Source organism: Eleginops maclovinus, chromosome 11 (assembly GCF_036324505.1).
Source record: "Eleginops maclovinus isolate JMC-PN-2008 ecotype Puerto Natales chromosome 11, JC_Emac_rtc_rv5, whole genome shotgun sequence".
Classification (NCBI taxonomy): domain Eukaryota; kingdom Metazoa; phylum Chordata; class Actinopteri; order Perciformes; family Eleginopidae; genus Eleginops; species Eleginops maclovinus.
Genome location: NC_086359.1, coordinates 15,514,522 through 15,534,129, shown reverse-complemented (window position 1 = coordinate 15,534,129; position 19,608 = coordinate 15,514,522). Strand labels below are relative to the sequence as shown.

At 39.6% G+C, this 19,608-nt stretch overlaps 1 protein-coding gene across 1 annotated transcript in view; it reads left to right on the top strand.

Annotated features, from left to right (window-relative positions):
• Positions 1-279: 279 nt before the first annotated feature.
• The window catches only part of LOC134872708 (kin of IRRE-like protein 3), a 207,741-nt gene continuing 188,412 nt past the window's right edge, over positions 280-19,608 (top strand). The window contains exon 1 of the mRNA XM_063896118.1: positions 280-563. Within this exon, the coding sequence (XP_063752188.1) occupies positions 515-563 (49 nt within the window). The 5' untranslated portion in view covers positions 280-514. The remainder of the gene's footprint in view (positions 564-19,608) is intronic.

The following is a 19,608-nucleotide window of genomic DNA, read 5'->3' as shown; positions in this document are numbered from 1 at the left end:
AAAAGCTCTTTGCATTCACTGGATTTCCATTGTTAATGTCAACAAACACAATCAATATTTTATCATCCATTTGTGCAAAGTGCTAAACATTATGTTACCGTCCCATTAAATGATAATGCATGGTGGATCATCCAGGATAATTTTTGCCTTGGTCTAGACTGTGTAAATGGCAGAGGCAGATGAGCAGGCGGGGAGAGGGAGGAGCCAGCCTCTTAAGCACTTTCCTCCCTGACTGTACCGTTGAGAAAGAGAGAGATGCAGGCAGGGGAGGAGAGGGGGAGCCAGTGATCCAACGAGCAGAGCGAGTAAGCATGGGAGCCAGAGTAGTAAAGAGAGCCTGATGCACGCAGTTTGAAGGGAGAAAAAAGAGACACCCAGAAAAAGAAAAGAGGAGAAACAAGAAGAGTAGCTGAGGGAGGAAGCTCCAGTGTGTCAACTCTCACACATTCTCTGTATCCCAACAGTTAATTCAGCATCTGGCAACAAGGAGACATCTGTGTACTCGCCGGTAACAATGATTTCCTGGCTGCTGTTTCTTCTTCTCTTCTGCTTCACCAGCACGGGTGAGTGAACAAGGATTTTCTTCTTCCCCTGTCACCCTCTGCAAGTTTGGATGCAGTTTGAAGACGCTCTTTGTGCCGGAGCTGCGAGCATCAAGTCCCTCTCCCATGGGGGTTGATTGGATATAAGTATAACTGCTGGTGAATTGGTCATTTGTGATGTGTTTTCATTTGGTTTCCACACCAACCTCAGCTGAAACTAAAGATAAGATGAGAATGTCTTGCTGGATTTTGTTGCAGCTGCTTTTCTGAAAGTGATGTCTCAGTTTGTGCTCCGAGTGGAGCTTGTACTGGGAGAGAAAGGGAAATGTGGTTGTCCTTATTCACAAAATGTTGTCTCATAGCCCCAAATATCACATTAAAGAACTGAAACGTTGACTTTAATTAAATGTATTATGTCAACAAATTACACATATTTGTATAAGGTTAGTTGAAAGCAATAATATGACGTGTTACACAATTGTTTTTTGATTGAAGTTAATAGTATTACTTTCAACTGACCTAACCAAATTATGTTTAATTTGTTGACATAATAATTTAAAGTCAACGTTTCAGTTTTTCCAGGGCAGTTCATGCCTGCAGTACTGTAGATGGAATTGTGAAATGCAACATATAGCCTCGATATGTATTTGATGTGTTGCTTTACATGCAATAGTGTAGTTATTCCAAGTAGGCAATCTGGTTTCTCGTGTTATTTTGCATGATACAGCCAGAGTATGTTAAAACAGACTGTAAGCGTATGAGAATGTTTGTTCTGACCAAACTTTTCTTATGTCATGTCAGCGCTCTTTGCTGATGCAATACATTGCGAAACAAAGGAGTGAATTAAGTGAGAGTTGAGAAGTGCTGATTGGAGAAGCTTTAAAAGCTCTGACTGCTCTTATTGATTTCTCTTGGCCCTATCCTGTGGCTAGTGATGACTTCACTGAATCTGAAATAACTGGCTTCATTGCTGCCATGTGGGGCTTACACTGCAAACTGTCCTGAAATCTGTCAGGAAAGTCAATGATAGGTGGCTCAAGATATTTGGTGTAGAATAAAAAAGTAACCCTTAGTCACTCCGTAAATGATCAGAAAATCACTCAAAAGTGGATTTTACATGTGTGCACTATATCTACAATCTACAACAACAATGTAAGCCGAAGGAAAAACTTTGTAATGCAATCATGCTGCTTTATAAAGCATCCCATTCCTGCCCCTAGGATTCAATCTCCAATCCGCTCCATTGACTTGTGTTTTTACTTGCTAACCCGTCTGTAGTCCCGGATCTAAATGGATATCTTCCAAATAATACTGTTCAATTTAATTTAAAGCGTTCAAAATCAGTCGTGTGCTAGAAAATCTGACTTACACACACACACACACACACACACACACACACACACACACACACACACACACACACACACACACACACACACACACACACACACACACACACACACAGTGGCACACCATCACTAATTTGAATCTGACACTGGTAATAAAGCCTTTAATATGGCTCTCAGTAGCTCTCTTTCAGGCACCGTACATCAACTCTCAAGAGGATAGCAGCTTTATTGCCTGGTTTTATGAGTGTGTGCTGGTGTTGGAGCGGAGCGAGCCGTTCCCCCCTCCTAACCCCTTTTATCTGAGAGGAGGCATTTGCCACCATTTCCAAAAGACTGCTTCATTTGAAGAAGCAGTGCTTTATGGGATTGTGCACCATACAAAAGGGTTTTAACTGAAAAATTGTAGCAAGGTCCATCCTGATTTTAAAATGCAGTGTTTGTAAATGCACAGGTGAGGTCAATTAGCTTCGGAGTAAGTGGGGTTCTCTAATATCACAAACTGTGTATTGCTCAGTCCTGGGAGTGTTTTGAGCTGTCATAACAACAGGAGGCTGGCCGTTGTGTCCAGATCACACCAGAGCAGAGCATCCTCTGAGCTACAGCTGTCATAACTTGGACAACTTCGAGCCCTATTAATAACCCGCACACTGTGCCGCCACGCTCAGCAAAACGGTTTGTCATGCACTGTTTAATTAGATTGCAGGTGAGCAATCTCCTTATGCATGCAGATGAGCTCAGGCCAAAACAGGCAGCACACACATACAAACTGCTGTGACATCCCCTTTTCACAGCAAATTACCAAGTGTGATTATTTGCATTTGTTGCGGAGGGAATCAGAGTGTTAGGACACCAGCCCGAACCAAAGGAGGAGGAAATGAGAGCAAGGGAGAAGACAAAGACTCCTCTCCGCCATCTGACTCTCCTTCTGGAGATGGCAGCGTTCCTCCTGTGTTCTTGTCGTCCTAGGCCGGCTTTGGCACCAATAGTTCAACACAAAACATGCGGGAGGGGAAGAGTGTGGGAGAGACAAAAGCCTATTGACTGACACTTGGAAATGGATGTCTCAGTGTTGACTTTGTTTAATGTAGAGGATGGAAATCACAGCATTGGGTTTAAGAAGCTCAATTGGTGGCAGAGAAAACATTTTGTTAATCGCAGCACATGAACCTTTTGGATAATATAACTAATGCTACATTCAAATAATGTGGAACATTTTCTGTATGAGTCATCTGTAATGTCTCAGTTAATGTGGTGGAACATTGTTCTTTGATTCTTGAACACAATATTTTTTTGCAAAGCACAATCTTGCAAAAGGTTTCTTAGTCTTAGTCTCTCAGTTAGAACAAAGTACATTGAAGATACGCATTTTTATTGGTTTGATTAAGTTTGTTAAACCTTGGGGCACTGTATATTATGGTGGCTGACAGGGGCAAACGCGCTACAACGGCCAACAACACTCCCATTAGGAGAGAATTCACTGCACTTCCAAAAACGCTGCAAATATAAAAAATAGAATGTGCCAAAACACATGCATGAGGAAGAAATGTCTTCACCAAGTCAACAGCACTTACTAAAACAACGGCAGTCATTATTTTTTTAAATAAGCTCAAAACAAAATTGAAAGATTGCATGATTTCTTCTTATATTATTGCAAGTGTGCTGTAAGCTAGCTAGCTAACATATAGCTTACCTAGTGTTTTCAACAAATACTAACAAAACCCTTATAATTATGAAACAGACTTAATCTGTCAACATTGACAGTTGTCCAACTTTATAATCCCCTGAATGTCAACAAGCGCTCCGGTCCCAGCTATGTGCATCCCTTTGTAGTTTCCCCGTTTCTGTTGTGTTTGAGCCCCTTGCAGCATTTTTTTATTTGCAGCATTTCGTTTATGCAGCACTTTTAATAAACCATGTGCATGTTTTGTCTAGTTGGTGAAGAGGTTTCTTCATTTGCATGTGTTTTGGCACATTTGTGTTTTCATATTAAAAAGTGAAGCACATTTCTCCTGATGCAAGTGTTTCTGGCATTTGGCACCTGTCAGCCACCGTAATATCTCACTTGTAGTCAACATGTTGATTTATCTAATGTATACTGTATCATCAACTTAAACAAGTAATGGTTCAAAATGAATGTGATTCTTAATGGGCATGAAATCTACGTCTTCATCTGTGAAAACAAAGAGACAATTATGATTGGTTTTACCTCATTGGCCCGCTTGTCACAGGTTGGCGATTCATTTTGTGAGATTAATTAAAAGTTTATCAAGAAGCTTCAAATTCATACCGATTTAATTTGATATCTTTGAAAGTATCCATGTTTCAGTATTTAGTCTGAAAAAAGAGATAATTAAAATAAGACCACATTTTCTGCTGATCCTTTTATTAAAGATCTTGCATTAGTTTATTCTAGATGCTTTTCATTCCCACTACTAGGTAGTTCATAGGAAATTAAATGCTTAATATACAAGAGACATCCATGCTCTGTTAGCTACCAGAAGGTAAACCTGAGTTTAAACTTTCCCTTCAGCTCGGAGCAGTTTTCACAGTACATGTATCTCCTGTATTTTTCTTAAGTGGTTGTGGGCTGCGCAGGACTTGACCTCCAGATAACACTGCTGTCAGTCAGATGAACACACCATGACACAACACTTGAACCTTCTTGCTCGCCCGTGGTCGAAGAAGACAGGGGTTAGCATCAGGGGCATGACCGGCCCGTCACCTCATCTTTGGAACACAGGGGAGCCATATTGACTTTCTCAGTGGAGTGTGATCATGCTTGTTTATGCCTCATCCGTTTTTAAGGAGCCCTCTCCCACACACAAATCTTAGATTGCTGTTCACCTTGGCGTAATTTCTATGGTCAGACCTCAACCACCGACATTTACAGGCACAATAATCTATTGATACTGACAAACCTTGTGTATTGAATATACAGAGAACAGATAGCAGTGTTGATAGAATCTTTGCATGTTTTACACTTTAATCAGTATAGTAAAGAGCCTTAACCCATCCATCATATAGGCGTTCTCTTAAAACACATAATAATTGCATTGAACTGAGAAACGTATTGACAACAAAGACTATGAGTAACTTTTGAGTTGACATAATCTTCTTCTTATAATGTAAAAGTTGAATTAATAACCAGTAAAACACTTGCTTGTCCTTAATATCGGAGTTTTACTGCTACAGACTTATTTGTTCTTGTACAACCGTTATATAATGTTAGAAAACTTTAGTTATGTAACTGACAACAGTAAAACAGTTATCTGACCTTATGACTTGTCTACTTGCCACTGTTACTCTTTGCTTTAACATGTCAGAAATAATGATTTACTATGAACAACTGACAATACATTGATGAATTTTGTACGTCGCTTAATAACCTTGCTAGCCAATGACTTTGACAGCACTTCAATTATGTTTTTGCACTTCAATTGAGTTGACCTTGGCAAGGACCATGGATGTTTAATGAGAACTGGATAAAGCTTTGGAGGGTGTCTATGGAAGTCGCTCAGTGGCGCATGAAGTCAAAATGACCTGACTGTCAAGTGCGTAAATACCCGGAATATTGGGGGATCTGGATCCATACAGCATGCACACTTGGGTTTATCCTAAGCCCCACCTCTGATCCACTCCATTACAACAGCATCACCTCCAAGCCCCCAGGAAGCGTGCCAGACGTTGAAGCAGCTTTTTGTATTGGCCAAGTGGTAGTACTACAACTTCTGTATCAGCCTGCCACATCGTTGAGCAAAAAAAAGAGATCCCGCCTCCAACTCTGTATCCTGTTTACCTTATACATCCACTATCATGTCCAGTCTCGACTCAGTCAAATAAATTGAAAGGGAAAATAACTCTGGATTCGGCCTTTTGCGCCTTTACCACATTTTAGGACCTATTGATTTAAACAAGGGTCCTTCGATTGTTGTACAGGATAGTTGATTTAGCTGAAAAAAAAAAAAAACATTGATTAACAGACGTCTCTTCCCCAGTGCTATTCACTTGGAAAACATGTTTTCTTGCCTTATGACTTTATGCGACTTACACAGAAGTTGAAGTATCACTGTTTGGCCACCACGAAATTGCTTCAATGGATGGCTCACTTCCTGGGGGGAAGGTCAGGACATCTAAAATATGCAACTTGTATGAAAAAAGCAACTAAAATATAAGACATAATGAACTGTGGCATTATAATGTCATACATATTGTGGCCACTGTTCCCCAAAAGGCTTTACAAACTAAAATTGAACAAGCTGTAGAGTAAAATCCTTCCACAGCCTTCTGATACAAAAATCATGTTTATTATCGACATTGTGAAAGGCGCTGATATCTGTTTTTTATTCCGATCCAGGATCTACAACATGATGCATCTGTCCCGTCCTGTAGCAAAGGCTGTTCTTTAAACAAGATGTTATTGGAAAGCACTGCTCAGAGGATATATGGCAGTGAGATTCATTAGGCTTCTCTTTGTGCTTTAAAAAGGCCAATGTATTTAGATGCAAGGCTCATTTAATATCCTTGCACAACATAGTGTGGCACATTGAAATGCAGATGGAGTCTGCAGAGATAATGTATCTTTTGAATATGCATCAAAAGAAAAAAACTAAATTAATTCTAGAAGCTCTTCCTTTGAATGTCTTTTTGTTCATGCGACACTTGATATTGCTTGTTTATAAATAGCTAAATACACGGACACTGTCCCTGAGTATGTTCCTCATCTTGTTAACCAAAAAGCAATGTATTCTTAATGCCTTTTTATTTTTGTAAAGCACTTTCAAATACCTTGTGTTGAAAGGTTATATATAAATAAACTTGCCTGCCTTGCATACAGCAAAAGTTCTGCCAAAAAAAAGGATTTTACAATGGTTAGATGTGCTGTTCCCTGCAACTACAACCAAAGGATATCTCTGTCCACCCTTTTAGTGCAGCGCTATGCAGCATTCATCTCATTTAAATGACTGACCTCAGAATGCGTTAATGCACAGGAAGTTACAGACGAGACTTCAGAGGCTTGCGGCTCCCTCAGCACCACACCGCAGCCATTAAACTTGCCCCTAATGCCAGCACAGGAGTCTATAATGACAAGACACAGTTGGGCTGTTACCTCAAATCATCCTGATCAACTGGAAATCAATGCACATCGATCAGTCTATGGATTTCCTTTAGGGGGTCGTTGTGATATAGAGAGATGCAGGGGACTGAATGGAATTGATAGTTACAGTAACTAGTGGCATTTTTGCCTTTCTAAGCTGCAGCTAATGAGAAACCCTCCTGCTGATGATTGATGTTGCAGCTTAAACACTCTGAAATTTAAAAAGAAGCTGAAATGAATGAAAGACGAAATGAAGACACATTTTAGGTACAGTGGGGCAAAAAAGTATTTATTCAGTCACCAATTGTGCAAGTTCTCCCATTTAAAAAGATGAGAGAGGCCTGTAATTTTCATCATAGGTATACCTCAACTATGAGAGACAAAATGAGAAAAGAAAATCCAGAAAATCACATTGCAGGATTTTTAATGAATTTATTTTCAAATTATTGTGGAAAATAAGTATTTGGTCAATAACAAAAGTTCATCTCAATACTTTGTTATATACCCTTTGTTGGCAATGACAGAGGTCAAACGTTTTCTGTAAGTCTTCACAAGGTTTCCACACACTGTTGCTGGTATTTTGGCCCATTCCTCCATGCAGATCTCCTCTAAAGCAGTGATGTTTTGGGGCTGTCGCTGGGCAACACGGACTTTCAACTCCCTCCAAAGATTTTCTATGGGGTTGAGATCTGGAGACTGGCTAGGCCACTCCAGGACCTTGAAATGCTTCTTACGAAGCCACTCCTTCGTTGCCCTGGCGGTGTGTTTGGGATCATTGTCATGCTGAAAGACCCAGCCACGCTTCATCTTCAGTGCCCTTGCTGATGGAAGGAGGTTTTCACTCAAAATCTCACGATACATGGCCCCATTCATTCTTTCCTTTACACGGATCAGTCGTCCTGGTCCCTTTGCAGAAAAACAGCCCCAAAGCATGATGTTTCCACCCCCATGCTTCACAGTAGGTATGGTGTTCTTTGGCTGCAACTCTGCATTCTTTCTCCTCCAAACACGACGAGTTGAGTTTTTACCAAAAAGTTCTATTTTGGTTTCATCTGACCATATGACATTCTCCCAATCCTCTTCTGGATCATCCAAATACCCTCTAGCAAACTTCAGACGGGCCTGGACATGTACTGGCTTAAGCAGGGGGACACGTCTGGAAGTGCAGGATGTAAGTCCCTGGCGGCGTAGTGTGTTACTGATGGTAGCCTCTGTTACTTTGGTCCCAGCTCTCTGCAGGTCATTCACTAGGTCTCCCCGTGTGGTTCTGGGATTCTTGCTCACCGTTCTTGTGATCATTTTGATCCCACGGGGTGAGATCTTGTGTGGAGCCCCAGATCGAGGGAGATTAGCAGTGGTCTTGTATGTCTTCCATTTTCTAATAATTGCTCCCACAGTTGATTTCTTCACACCAAGCTGCTTACCTATTGCAGATTCAGTTTTCCGAGCCTGGTGCAGGTCTACAATTTTGTCTCTGGTCTCCTTTGACAGCTCTTTGGTCTTGGCCATAGTGGAGTTTGGAGTATGACTGTTTGAGGTTGTGGACAGGTGTCTTTTATACTGATAACGAGTTCAAAAAGGTGCCATTAATACAGGTAACGAGTGGAGGACAGAGGAGCCTCTTAAAGAAGAAGTTACAGGTCTGTGAGAGCCAGAAATCTTGCTTGTTTGTAGGTGACCAAATACTTATTTTACCGAGGAATTTACCAACTAATTCATTAAAAATCCTACAATGTGACTTCCTGGATTGTTTCCCCCATTCTGTCTCTCATAGTTGAGGTATACCTATGATGAAAATTACAGGCCTCTCTCATCTTTTTAAATGGGAGAACTTGCACAATTGGTGGCTGACTAAATACTTTTTTTGCCCCACTGTATGTCTAGTTGGGTCATAGTACTTTAATATGCTATTTATGTTTCCTAGTTTTACTTGCATTGCTGCTACTCATTTAAGCCATGGTTGTGTACTTATTGGTATTTTATTACTATCTTTATTATAATTGTTTTACCTTCCATGCCTTTTGCTGTTAAACTATCAATTCCCTGTTGCATGAACAATAAAGGAGTTCTGATTATGATTCTGCTAACCAATATCAGTGTATAGATGGGAAACTGTTGGGATGAATATTATTTAACAGTGCTTTTATTAAGGTGTTGTGTAGTGGTAGTTGATTACCGAACACGCTCTTCCTTCTATTTTCTCTGATTTTAGACTTATTTTGATGCTATCATTTAGCAGCCCAGCCAAGCAGTGTGATGGTAAATCAACAAATTTGTTCCCATAGTATTGCAGACATGAATCTCTGTCTCTGTCGCGGAGATCTATGGCGTTGTTGCACTTTGCAGTTCTATTGGCGTTTCCTGGCACTGCTAGGAGGCGCCTGGGGTAAACAAATGGCTGTGGTTATTGACAGAACTGTTAGATTGTGCACAGGCCAATGTGTTTTGTGTTGCAGGGTGGCAGGGACGGAGATGCTGATGTGATATGTGGAGGCAGTGTTTGCCTTCCCAGCCCAGTGCTACCTGGCTCTCTACATTGTGGATGCAGATATCTATTTGTTTTTACTTTAATCTCTTTATTCAGAGCTCGCCTCACTCAATGTCTCTCACAGCAGTCACTCCTAAACACAGCTGTACACACATGCTCATAGTTAAGGTCATCTTCAGATGGTTCAAAAAGAGAGTATTTGTTTGCATGTATGGACATGAGTCTGTGTGGTGCACGAATGTGTGTGCACAGAAGCATGTGTTTGTGTGTGTGTTAAGCTCTACAACACCAATTACAACCCTATGCCTCTCTTTTGCAATATAAATGTAAATCAGCCTTTTAACTTGTACACAAGAACTCATGGAGGGGGGAGGGAGACATGGAGAGCGGGGTACCAAGTACCTCACCTCCAGATAATGATGTGTTTCTTTGCCATTACCATGCAGCCCATCAGGAAGGTGTTGTGCCGCTTGAATATAATAGTGCACCTCACGCTTCCCAGCGGACACTTGTTTAGGGCTTTTGTTGTTTAATATAGTCTGCTCGCTACAGAAAGAAGAGTCCTCGTTTGGCAGAGTGGACTGAGGTTATAATAGCCTAGTCAGTATCTCAGATGAACTGACCATTGTCTGCATCTTAGAACAGTGGCATCATGATGCTCTTGTCATTAATGCTCGGCATTTGTCTGTGATCTGATGCCCATGAGGCCCAAACCCATCTGAGCGTGCTCTGTTTAATCTCCCCTCATTATTTTTTGTATGCGGTAAACTAGGCATAAGGGGGGGGGGGCATTTTTTTTAATAGGGAGCAGAAACAATCACCACGGGAGCTGATAATAAATGTTCTCTGCATGCTATCTTTGAAGTCATCCACTTCAACCTCTGTAGATTGGGAAGGCTTTGCTCAGCAAGGACCTTTCTAATAAAGTCCCTTCTGATAAGACCTGATAAAGTTTGCTTCTTAAGTTTTTAGTCTTATTTTTTGAATGCCTTGAGACAAGCTCTGCTACTTCAAAGGCAAACCTCGCTGGCTGGGTAAATACAATTGATTGATGGTTGTTACTCATCTCACCTTTAAAAACAAAACAAAACGACACTTGCCTTGTCTCTGACAGGTTTATGAACAATTAGGACAGGTACAACAGCTGATTAAACATCTACTGTACATGCAGCAAATTCCAGAGGATCCAGTAATCAGGAAAGATGATTTTAATTTTGCTTCCCTTGATTTATTAGATTCTGTCAATTACATTTCATGCTCTGTGTTTCTGGGAGACGCCAGTATCGTAACGCCAATCATCGGTTATTCAGGTAGCAGACATTTCATGATTTGGGTTGGAAATCCTTTAAAAGTCGGAATCAGATGGAAATAAATACAATTATTGGGTATTAAGCAGTCATACAATGTATAGAAATGTTTTTAAATAAATTAGCGGGCGGCTGAAATGGAATTGTCTACAAGGATCCACATTAGTGACAGAGATCCAAAATGAAATGATAGCAGTGAACTGCTTGTAATTATTATGTCATTGTCCCTATCATTGTAATTGTTGGCATCCACTACATCCATGATACGCTAACATAATTTATTTAAATCCTTGGTAGGACAGAGAACTTTTATTGCTTATGGCGACATTAGTGATGACTGGTAGTAATCACTGATGAAATCAATTGCTAAAACATTTGTCAGACTTTGTACATGGCCACATTTGAGAAAACAGGTAAAAAAAAAAAAAAGCAGAGGGATTTTATTAAGTAACTCTGTAAAGTAGAATTATGGTTGTAATCTGTCATTTTCAACACTGCTAATCTCCATTATAGATCACTAAACATACATTTGTATGTGCCACATGTATCGGCTTTCATGGGAGGATTTCCCCCCTGATATGCAAATTAAAAAAGGCCACTGTCTGAATTAAACAAAAGGACAAACAACATATCCAAATCTCGACGGGCTCATTTACTGTCTCTTGGCTCAGTCCCAAGTCATAAACATCCCAGAATGAGTCCCCCGTATCCATTAGCCTGTTACCATCAGGCACAGTCGTGATTAAATATGCTTCCCGCATCTTCATTAAGGGACAACAAGAACAAAATACTTCCAACAACTGGTGCCATTCCCCTTTGTGTTGCAGATATATCTACTGCAAGACTTGGTTAAGGTCTGCAAGCATTGTCACAGTAACTGAGTTGATAAGCGAGAATGAGGAGCGCGACATCCTCTCAGGGCATGCTGGGAGAGAGAGGAAGTTGATAAACAGTGAAACCCTCGGACTGAGATTGTAGATATTTTGAAGCCTTATCTAACGTGATAATGACACTGTGGAGGGTCCAGTAATGAGGTATGAGTGCGAGGTAACCTTATGAAAGGCCTTAACGTCAGATCAGATAGCTGCTAGAAAGGTGAAGGAGCAAACACTCAATATTTTTCTCCCCCCAGAAAACATTGGAATGGTTTAAGTCGAGGTACACTGAGAAAATGGATCATTTGACTATAATTAAATGTATTATGTCAACAAATGTCATATAACTGTATTAGGAAATCAATAGTATTAAGTTAAACCTTATTCAAATGTAATATTTTGCTTTCAGCTAACCTAATACAGTTATGTGAAATCTGTTGACATAATACATTTAATTAAAGTCAACGGTTCAGTTTTTTCAGTGAAGAGGGGGTTTAGACAGCTGCTGAAAATGAATATGGTAGGGAAACACTTTTTCTCTCCTTTTTATATTAATCCCATTTTATATTTGCTCCATTTTGCATGGATGTAAAGAGTTTGCAGGGCATTTGTTGTTGAGGGAGCAGGATGTATTCCTCATAGCTCTTACTCTGCTTATCTTTAAGTTAAGTTTGCTTAAAAATCCAACTGCCCAAAGGAATGACATGCAATGCCACTCTCCATCATGACAGCAGCAGTAAAAGCTTTATATTTAATTTCAATTTTCACTCCAGAATATATTGTAAAAGTCGTCCCTAACCCTGTAAATAAACATTTTGAAAGTCTTGTATTCTCTATCTGAAAACATTGTGATGTTTCAATTGAATACAAATAATACAACTTGAAATAATACTAAATATTAAATCACACTATTGTTAAAACACCGTTATGAGTAAACATTTCCCACAATCCAGGTTTTATTAATACATTATGCAGCTTTTTTCATTAAGGTGCATTTCTAGAGAGCAGGTATGTACATTTTCATGTGTATTTCAGTGGGATTGAAAATGTGCTCCCAATCATTTCCACATCTCCACTCATATCCAACATTGTCACTTTAATATTCCGGGGTGTGGAACCTCCACGGGTCTATCTGAGAATTCTTATTTGCTGCTTTGGGCAGATCCGGTACAAGATAGATCATATAGAAGAATATTAACATTGCAGTGAATTTAATAACTGTAGTATTATTTTACCCACCGGGAGAAAGAGTCAAAATATAACTCCACGTTCAACCAGAAAAACCTTACAATTTCCTGTTTTACTTGAAATCAGGATATGTTATTCATATTCATTTATGCTTTAGTTCATATAATTCCATCTTAATTCATAGGACTGGCCAACGTGCATGAGCAGTTTGACTGTCTTGTGTTTGTCATACCAGTGTATATAATGACATATTGCTTCATGAACAGTAAATAATGCAAAAGATAAGGGACTAAAATAATTGTATCCTAAACCACCATTGCAATAATTTAGATTCCATCCTCATATTTCCTGCCAACCAGTTTCTACTAATTGAAAATGTTTTTCCAATGAGAGTACAGAGGACTGACACTCTGTCACATGGTGCAACAACAATCACTTGAAGCTCAATATCAGTAAGACCAAAATGCTGGTGGTGGACAACAGATACAGGACTCACTCCGATTTTCTTCAGACTGTTTTCAAAATGGCATTCATGTTAGACGACGTCGTCTTTCATTGGTTCGGGCATGGTGGAATCTTGCAAAAACCATTAGGAGAATTGGTGAGTCTGGTTTTTCCCAGAAATGATCTGTCTATATTACCAATAAAAAATAACAGCTCAGGAAAATATGACAAAAACGTTTCCTACTGTCAATTTAACCATTGAGGACTCGTTTCTTGTAATATGATTTTCTTCTGTAAAATCGCCACAAAAAACAACTGTTACAAACCACAATTGATGCAACAATCAAACTTATTTTGGCCTTCAATGTTTATTTTTTTTGTGAGAACATTCAGATAACTTGGAGTTGATATGATCAAAATGATGGTAGGCAGCTCATTCAACCACTAGATCAACCTGCACAAGGGAGTTCTTGAGGCACTCCTTCTGCTATCAACAGCAGTAGAAATACAATATGATGTTAATATGCTGCATACTTATTTCTTTCATCATATTCAATATCATCTTAATACATCCTTATCTTCATACAGACAAACACTTACCGTTACTCAATGACAATATCAGCCTGTTGTACAAGTGGATCGATCTACTCTAGCGTTTTTCTAAGGGCAGCAGTGAAAAATAAAACATGACCACATTGCCCCGCTTTAAACCTCTCTGCGGTGACTGTGATCAGTTGTAAATGATATGATATTGCTGAAGACTTTTATGAGCGGTCTGGGTGTACCTTCCAACTACCCTATTGATCTTGTAAGCTCATGTGAGCTGAAATGCACCCTGGGATGCCCAGGCTAAAGTTTTCTAGGCTGTTTTACAGTCTAAAGTCTCCCGTTTCAAACCAAGGTTTTCAAAAGGCTAATAAAACTTTAACCAAGGATCCCAGGCTTCACTCCATCTCTCTAAAGACAGATGATCTAGTAGAAGGGTATGTCGGCAGGGTCAGCTTTCAAAACCACATAGTTTTATTAAACCACTTCAATGCATTCTTTTAGAAGAATTGTTATGACTCTTTCACAGATTCATTATTTTCACATTGACTAAAAACCTTATATTTACAGAAATAGGAAAATAATAGTTTTGATGACTTTTGTTCTCGACATTTTCCACTGCAGACCAGTCTTTTAGTTGTACATCGTTTTCTAGCTATGATTGAGTATATATACACACAGTGAAAGATCTGTACATGATTTTTTATGATAGCCCTTTAAAGATGCCACATTACTCTGCCTCGTATTTCTTGGCATTCATTTTTGTTGGAGCCAGATTCTGCGACCCCTGCCGAGAGGCCTCATTGAAATTCATTTAAAGGTCATGGACCAGCAACCTTGGGCTGCCCTCCGGCTCACACTGGGCCTCGCTTTGATGGGTTGACACAGCCTGGCTGTAATGGTGGCTCTAAAGGTCTCTAGCATGACTGCACAGGCTTATCAGGGAGGGCTTCATCAAGTCCTCGCTGTCTGCAAAGAGTGGAAAGGAAATTAAAGAAAAGAGGGGGCCTGAACCAAATCAAGATGAAAACATCATGTGGAGGGGAGTGCAAGGAGCAGGAGGAATGTTATTATCGGAGAGAGACTGTGACAGAAAGAAGGGTAAAGGCCTGGTGAGGGCTACTAATGCTGCTGTCAAATGACCATGAACTATAATAAACAGATGACACACTCTTTACATGATCAGTAGGAACATACTGTTAGTCATAAACAATTGGTTAATCTGACAACAGCAGAATAGCCCTTTTAACTCAAATTTAAAAACATAAAAAATTAACATTATCATCATAATGTGCAGAGGTTACAGTGTTGACGTTATGTTGAAGACATTGTATTGTCTTCCAGAGATATCTACTGAAATTAGCATACTAACTGGCTAGCCCCGGGAGTAGAGAGTGTGGCGGCTTGGAGACGGATGGATCTTTCGTTAGCAATTAACAGATAGCAGATCAGCCAGCACTACCCCGGCTCTGAGGCTCGATCCTGGGGGAGGGGGACTGTCAAGACTCCTCCTTGGATCGTCAAAGTTTTCTGTTGCTGCCATTACATAGGTTCGACCCAGCACTCTCGTGGCCCAATGTGACAATCTAGCGCTGGGGTTTAAGCCGGCTGGATCCAAGCCATCACAGATGCTGATTGAAGCACCTTCCACTGCAGCAACTGCATGCTAACATCTCAGCAAATCAGTCGTGACCAGAGGATGACAAATAACCATAGATTCACTCATCTTTCTCAACCCGGAACCAAGCGACTATACAAACTATCAAAACGTAAAATAACACGAACCAGACAGCACGGTGATAACACAGATGGCTAAAACCCACCTGCAATTTATTCGAATGTACTGTAATTAGTTTCAGCAGTTTGGTTTAATCAAGGTATTAATGCCCACTGAGAGATAGACAGGCATTACACATTAAAAACTAATAAGTTAAATCACTGCCCCTTTTTTAGTGAATGATTAAAAATGCACTTGCATTTAACCTCCTAATTGAAGGTCTGGGAAATGTTGTGGTCATTTCATATGAAATTGCTTACTGGAAGATCCCAGACTATCTGTCATTTATATTTATTTGATTAAGCTTTATTCCAACAGTGGTTAAACCTTAGCCACCACAACTATCATACTAAACCCTTTAGATTACCTATGCATTACTAGAGTTAAACCTACAGTTGCTAAAGTTAAATAATCCAAAACAAACTTGCTGAAGCTGTGACTATATTGTGACTGTAGTGAAACAGGTTTTCAGTGAAAAAGGCTCCTGTTTTGTCAATCCCTGATAAACTATTCAGCCCTGATCAAATATAAATCAAGATCCTATTTCTGCATTGCTTGTTTCTGGCCTCAAAAGTTTTCAGAAACACATACTACTGTAAAATGAGAACTTTTTTCTCCAACTGCCGGGTGGTGCTTGGTTTTGGCTCAAATGTTTCAAACATGGCGTTCATTCCGCAAACTTTCTCATTTATAAGTTAACTCTAAAGTAAAATGTGTATCAGAAAACATTTGAGAAGAGAAATATATTAATATTTGATCAGCGCTGCCTAGTCTGAGAGTTCTGTCAGAATTAACGAGCAGTGATCGACACTGCCTTAAAGACTCCTCAGCTCTGATTGGTTATTTTCCTTCAGGCATGGTGGAATCTTGCAATTGACATTAGGAGAACTGGAGAGACAGAAAGTAACATGATTTTTTCAGAAATGATCTTTCTCATGCATTACTGTCAGGAAATAGTAACAGTTTGGGAAAGATATATTACAGTTATCTTTATAAAAGTTACCAACTGCAGCTTTGATCAATATTGTTCCTTTTCTGCAAAACACCAAATGACAGCTGTTTGCTACAAACAAACCACAAGGGATGCCACAATCAAGCTTATTTTGCGCATTCCAACACTCATTTACATTTACACCAGAATCAACAGCTGCATGATATTAAAAACTAAACATCAATCTGTTCTTCGTTTTACACCTGCTTTTCTCTGTATAAATAATGTAGGTGTCTCACAAAAACAGTCTAATAAAAATACTTGTTTGTTCCTAATTTCCTTATTCATTATTACAATGTTTTAGGAGATTGTTGAAGCTTTTTTTTCATTATTTGCAGGGAAAGAAAGAAACCAAGTAAATGGTTTCAATCACTACCGTTTCAAGACATCATTTCCATGAATCAAGAGATGATTGTTTATGTTGGAATGCAGAGACACAGAGTTGCAGGTCTTGGCATTGGGGTTGTTCATGGCTCTTGGCAAGGTATCACATCGCCCTTTGTCACTTCCTGAGGTTTTCCCTTGTATGCCCAAGAACAAGTTGCCTTAATGTTGAGAGTCTAGAGGCATGGGCAGTGTGAGGTCAATGTCAACCACAAGACAAGGCTACTTCCTAAAGGCCAGACAAGAGAGCTTGAATAAAAACATGATGAGCAGATTCATTCTGCGATGAGCTGACAGAAGAATCTAATAATGTATGGGGAAATAAAATAAAACAATAAACCTACATTTTCTGAGGTATTTATTTCCAGGCTTTCAGGTTGTGTGAGTGCAGGAGAGGTACTGGGGGGGAAGCAACAATCAAAATGCTGCAGCGCCAAGGTGCCACTTTGAGTTTGTCAAATGGAATGCCGAGCAGGAGGGGAGGGAAAGCAAAGGAGCTTTGGCAAGCCTGGCATCTCTGGGGGCGCAGAACTCTGTCAGTCTGATCAACTCAAAAGCAAGCCAGCTAAACTTGGGAAATGGAACCAAGGAATCTGTGTCTTTGAAAATCCCCGTCAGTAGGAGTGAGTGGCAGATTATAACAAAACTTTGGGAGGTGAAATAACCGCACATCTGCACACTGATAGGCCTTACAAAAAATGTTTCATTTAAATCCTTTACCTTTCCTCTATTTTCCTCCCCTTTATCTGTTCCCCTCTTCTCTCTCGCTGCGTCCCTGTGTCTCCCCTCTTGCACCCCGTGGGAGTTTGGCACTTGTCAAGCCATGTAAAACTAAAAAGTCTTGACATGACAGAGCTGCAGCAACTCACGGGAATCTTGAAATCATTAACAGACAATGACTTGGAGAGAATAATGCCACTCAAAACCTCCCCAGTGCTTCAACAGTTCACAATTTAGAAAAACTTGTATAGCTGGAAGACGATAAAAAAACTGAGCAAGTAGATGTATCGAGCATAGAATGTCAGACACGTAGCTGTTACTTCAACACTGTGGAGAATATGATAAGTCCTCAGATTTTGTGAAAGATAAATCAGGTTACATATCTTCAGTTTATCCATAAGGAAACCCGAGTATTTCATTTACAAAATGTATTTTATAACTGCAGTTAACTGACCTTTGAGTAACAAGTGACTTTGAAGGAGAATGGTAAAGCTGTACTGTAAAAAGTGAATCGTTGACTTTAATGAAATGTATTGTGTCAACAGATTACCCAAAACTGTATTAGGTTAGCTGAAAGCAATAATATTAAGTTGAAAAAATTGAATTGCTTGAATGTTTACTAACCTAATACAGTTATGTGAAATCTGTAGACATAATCCATTTAATTATAGTCAATGTTTCCGTCTTTTTGTGTGTAAGTACCTTGGATGACGCGTCTATTTAACTCGCCCTATGTTTTTTCTTATTTTGTTGCCAACGGTAGCCAAAACATATTTAACAAAGACATCTTTTGCACATAATGAAGAAAAATATATACAAGACCAAGAGTATGAGGAAAAGGGTTGAAGGTGGAAGAGGACAGAAGATCAGATATTGTGTTGTTTTATATTTTCAAGTTATTCTATAATTAACGGTGGTAATAAGCTCTGGTCGTACTGCAAGAAAGGTTTTATTAAATGGGATTATACTGCCTTTTAAGGTCGGTGTGAGCTGTTCCAGCTGTCTTTCCAGTTGAGAAACAAGGTTTTCTTTGCTACAGTTATTGCTATGAGAAAACAAGTTTGGAGCTGTTTGAGGATAGTAAGATAGGAGAGATTGCCTAAGAGAGCGATGGAGGTGACAGCTTTCCCATGACCTCCGACCAGAATAGAGCAACTAGCGTTCAGAGCACAAATGCGTGGACTTGATTGTCTACTGCAGAGGAGCAGTTTGTGTAGGTGTTTTTGTCTCCAGAACCATGGGGTGAAATGTGTGAGTGGTGTACTCTGTGGAGAACCTTGTGTTGATTGAGTTGGATTTGAGAGTTGTATGTTTTCAAGTAATGTCAACTGACTTTTTAATTAAATGTATTATGTCAACAGATTTCACATAACTGTATTTGGTTAGTTGAATGCAATAACATCAAGTTTAAATAAAAATGATTAGGTTCAACTTAATGATGGACATAGTTCAAAAAGTAACTTAGGGAAGGCTTGTGAAAGTAATTTTCAATTTTCTTCATGGCCTGTATCAATGTAAAAATGTAGAAGGGTATATTTTATTCTTATGGAAGGTCATGAGAGTTGTCACTAAAGGTTGCTCTAGGCTGGTACACTCCTCTCTGCTTCCACATTGGAAAGTTGATGGGTTCTTTATTTTTGTAAACAAGGGTTATGGCAGATGAATGTCACGGCAGAGGGAAATACTGTTAGGTTGAGTAGGTCATTAGCTGTCCACCAGGCAGCAGTAGGTGTTTATGGAATTCAATTTGGAACAATAGCTGCAATATGCTGGATGGGGAGAGATTTGCAAAGGTTTTTTTTCGATATTGAGCCAGGCTAAATTTGGGTTGTTTATCTAGTCTCGTATGGAAGATGGAAGGATAGGAAGTAGTGGGGGAAGTGTGGTGCAAGTATTTAGCCT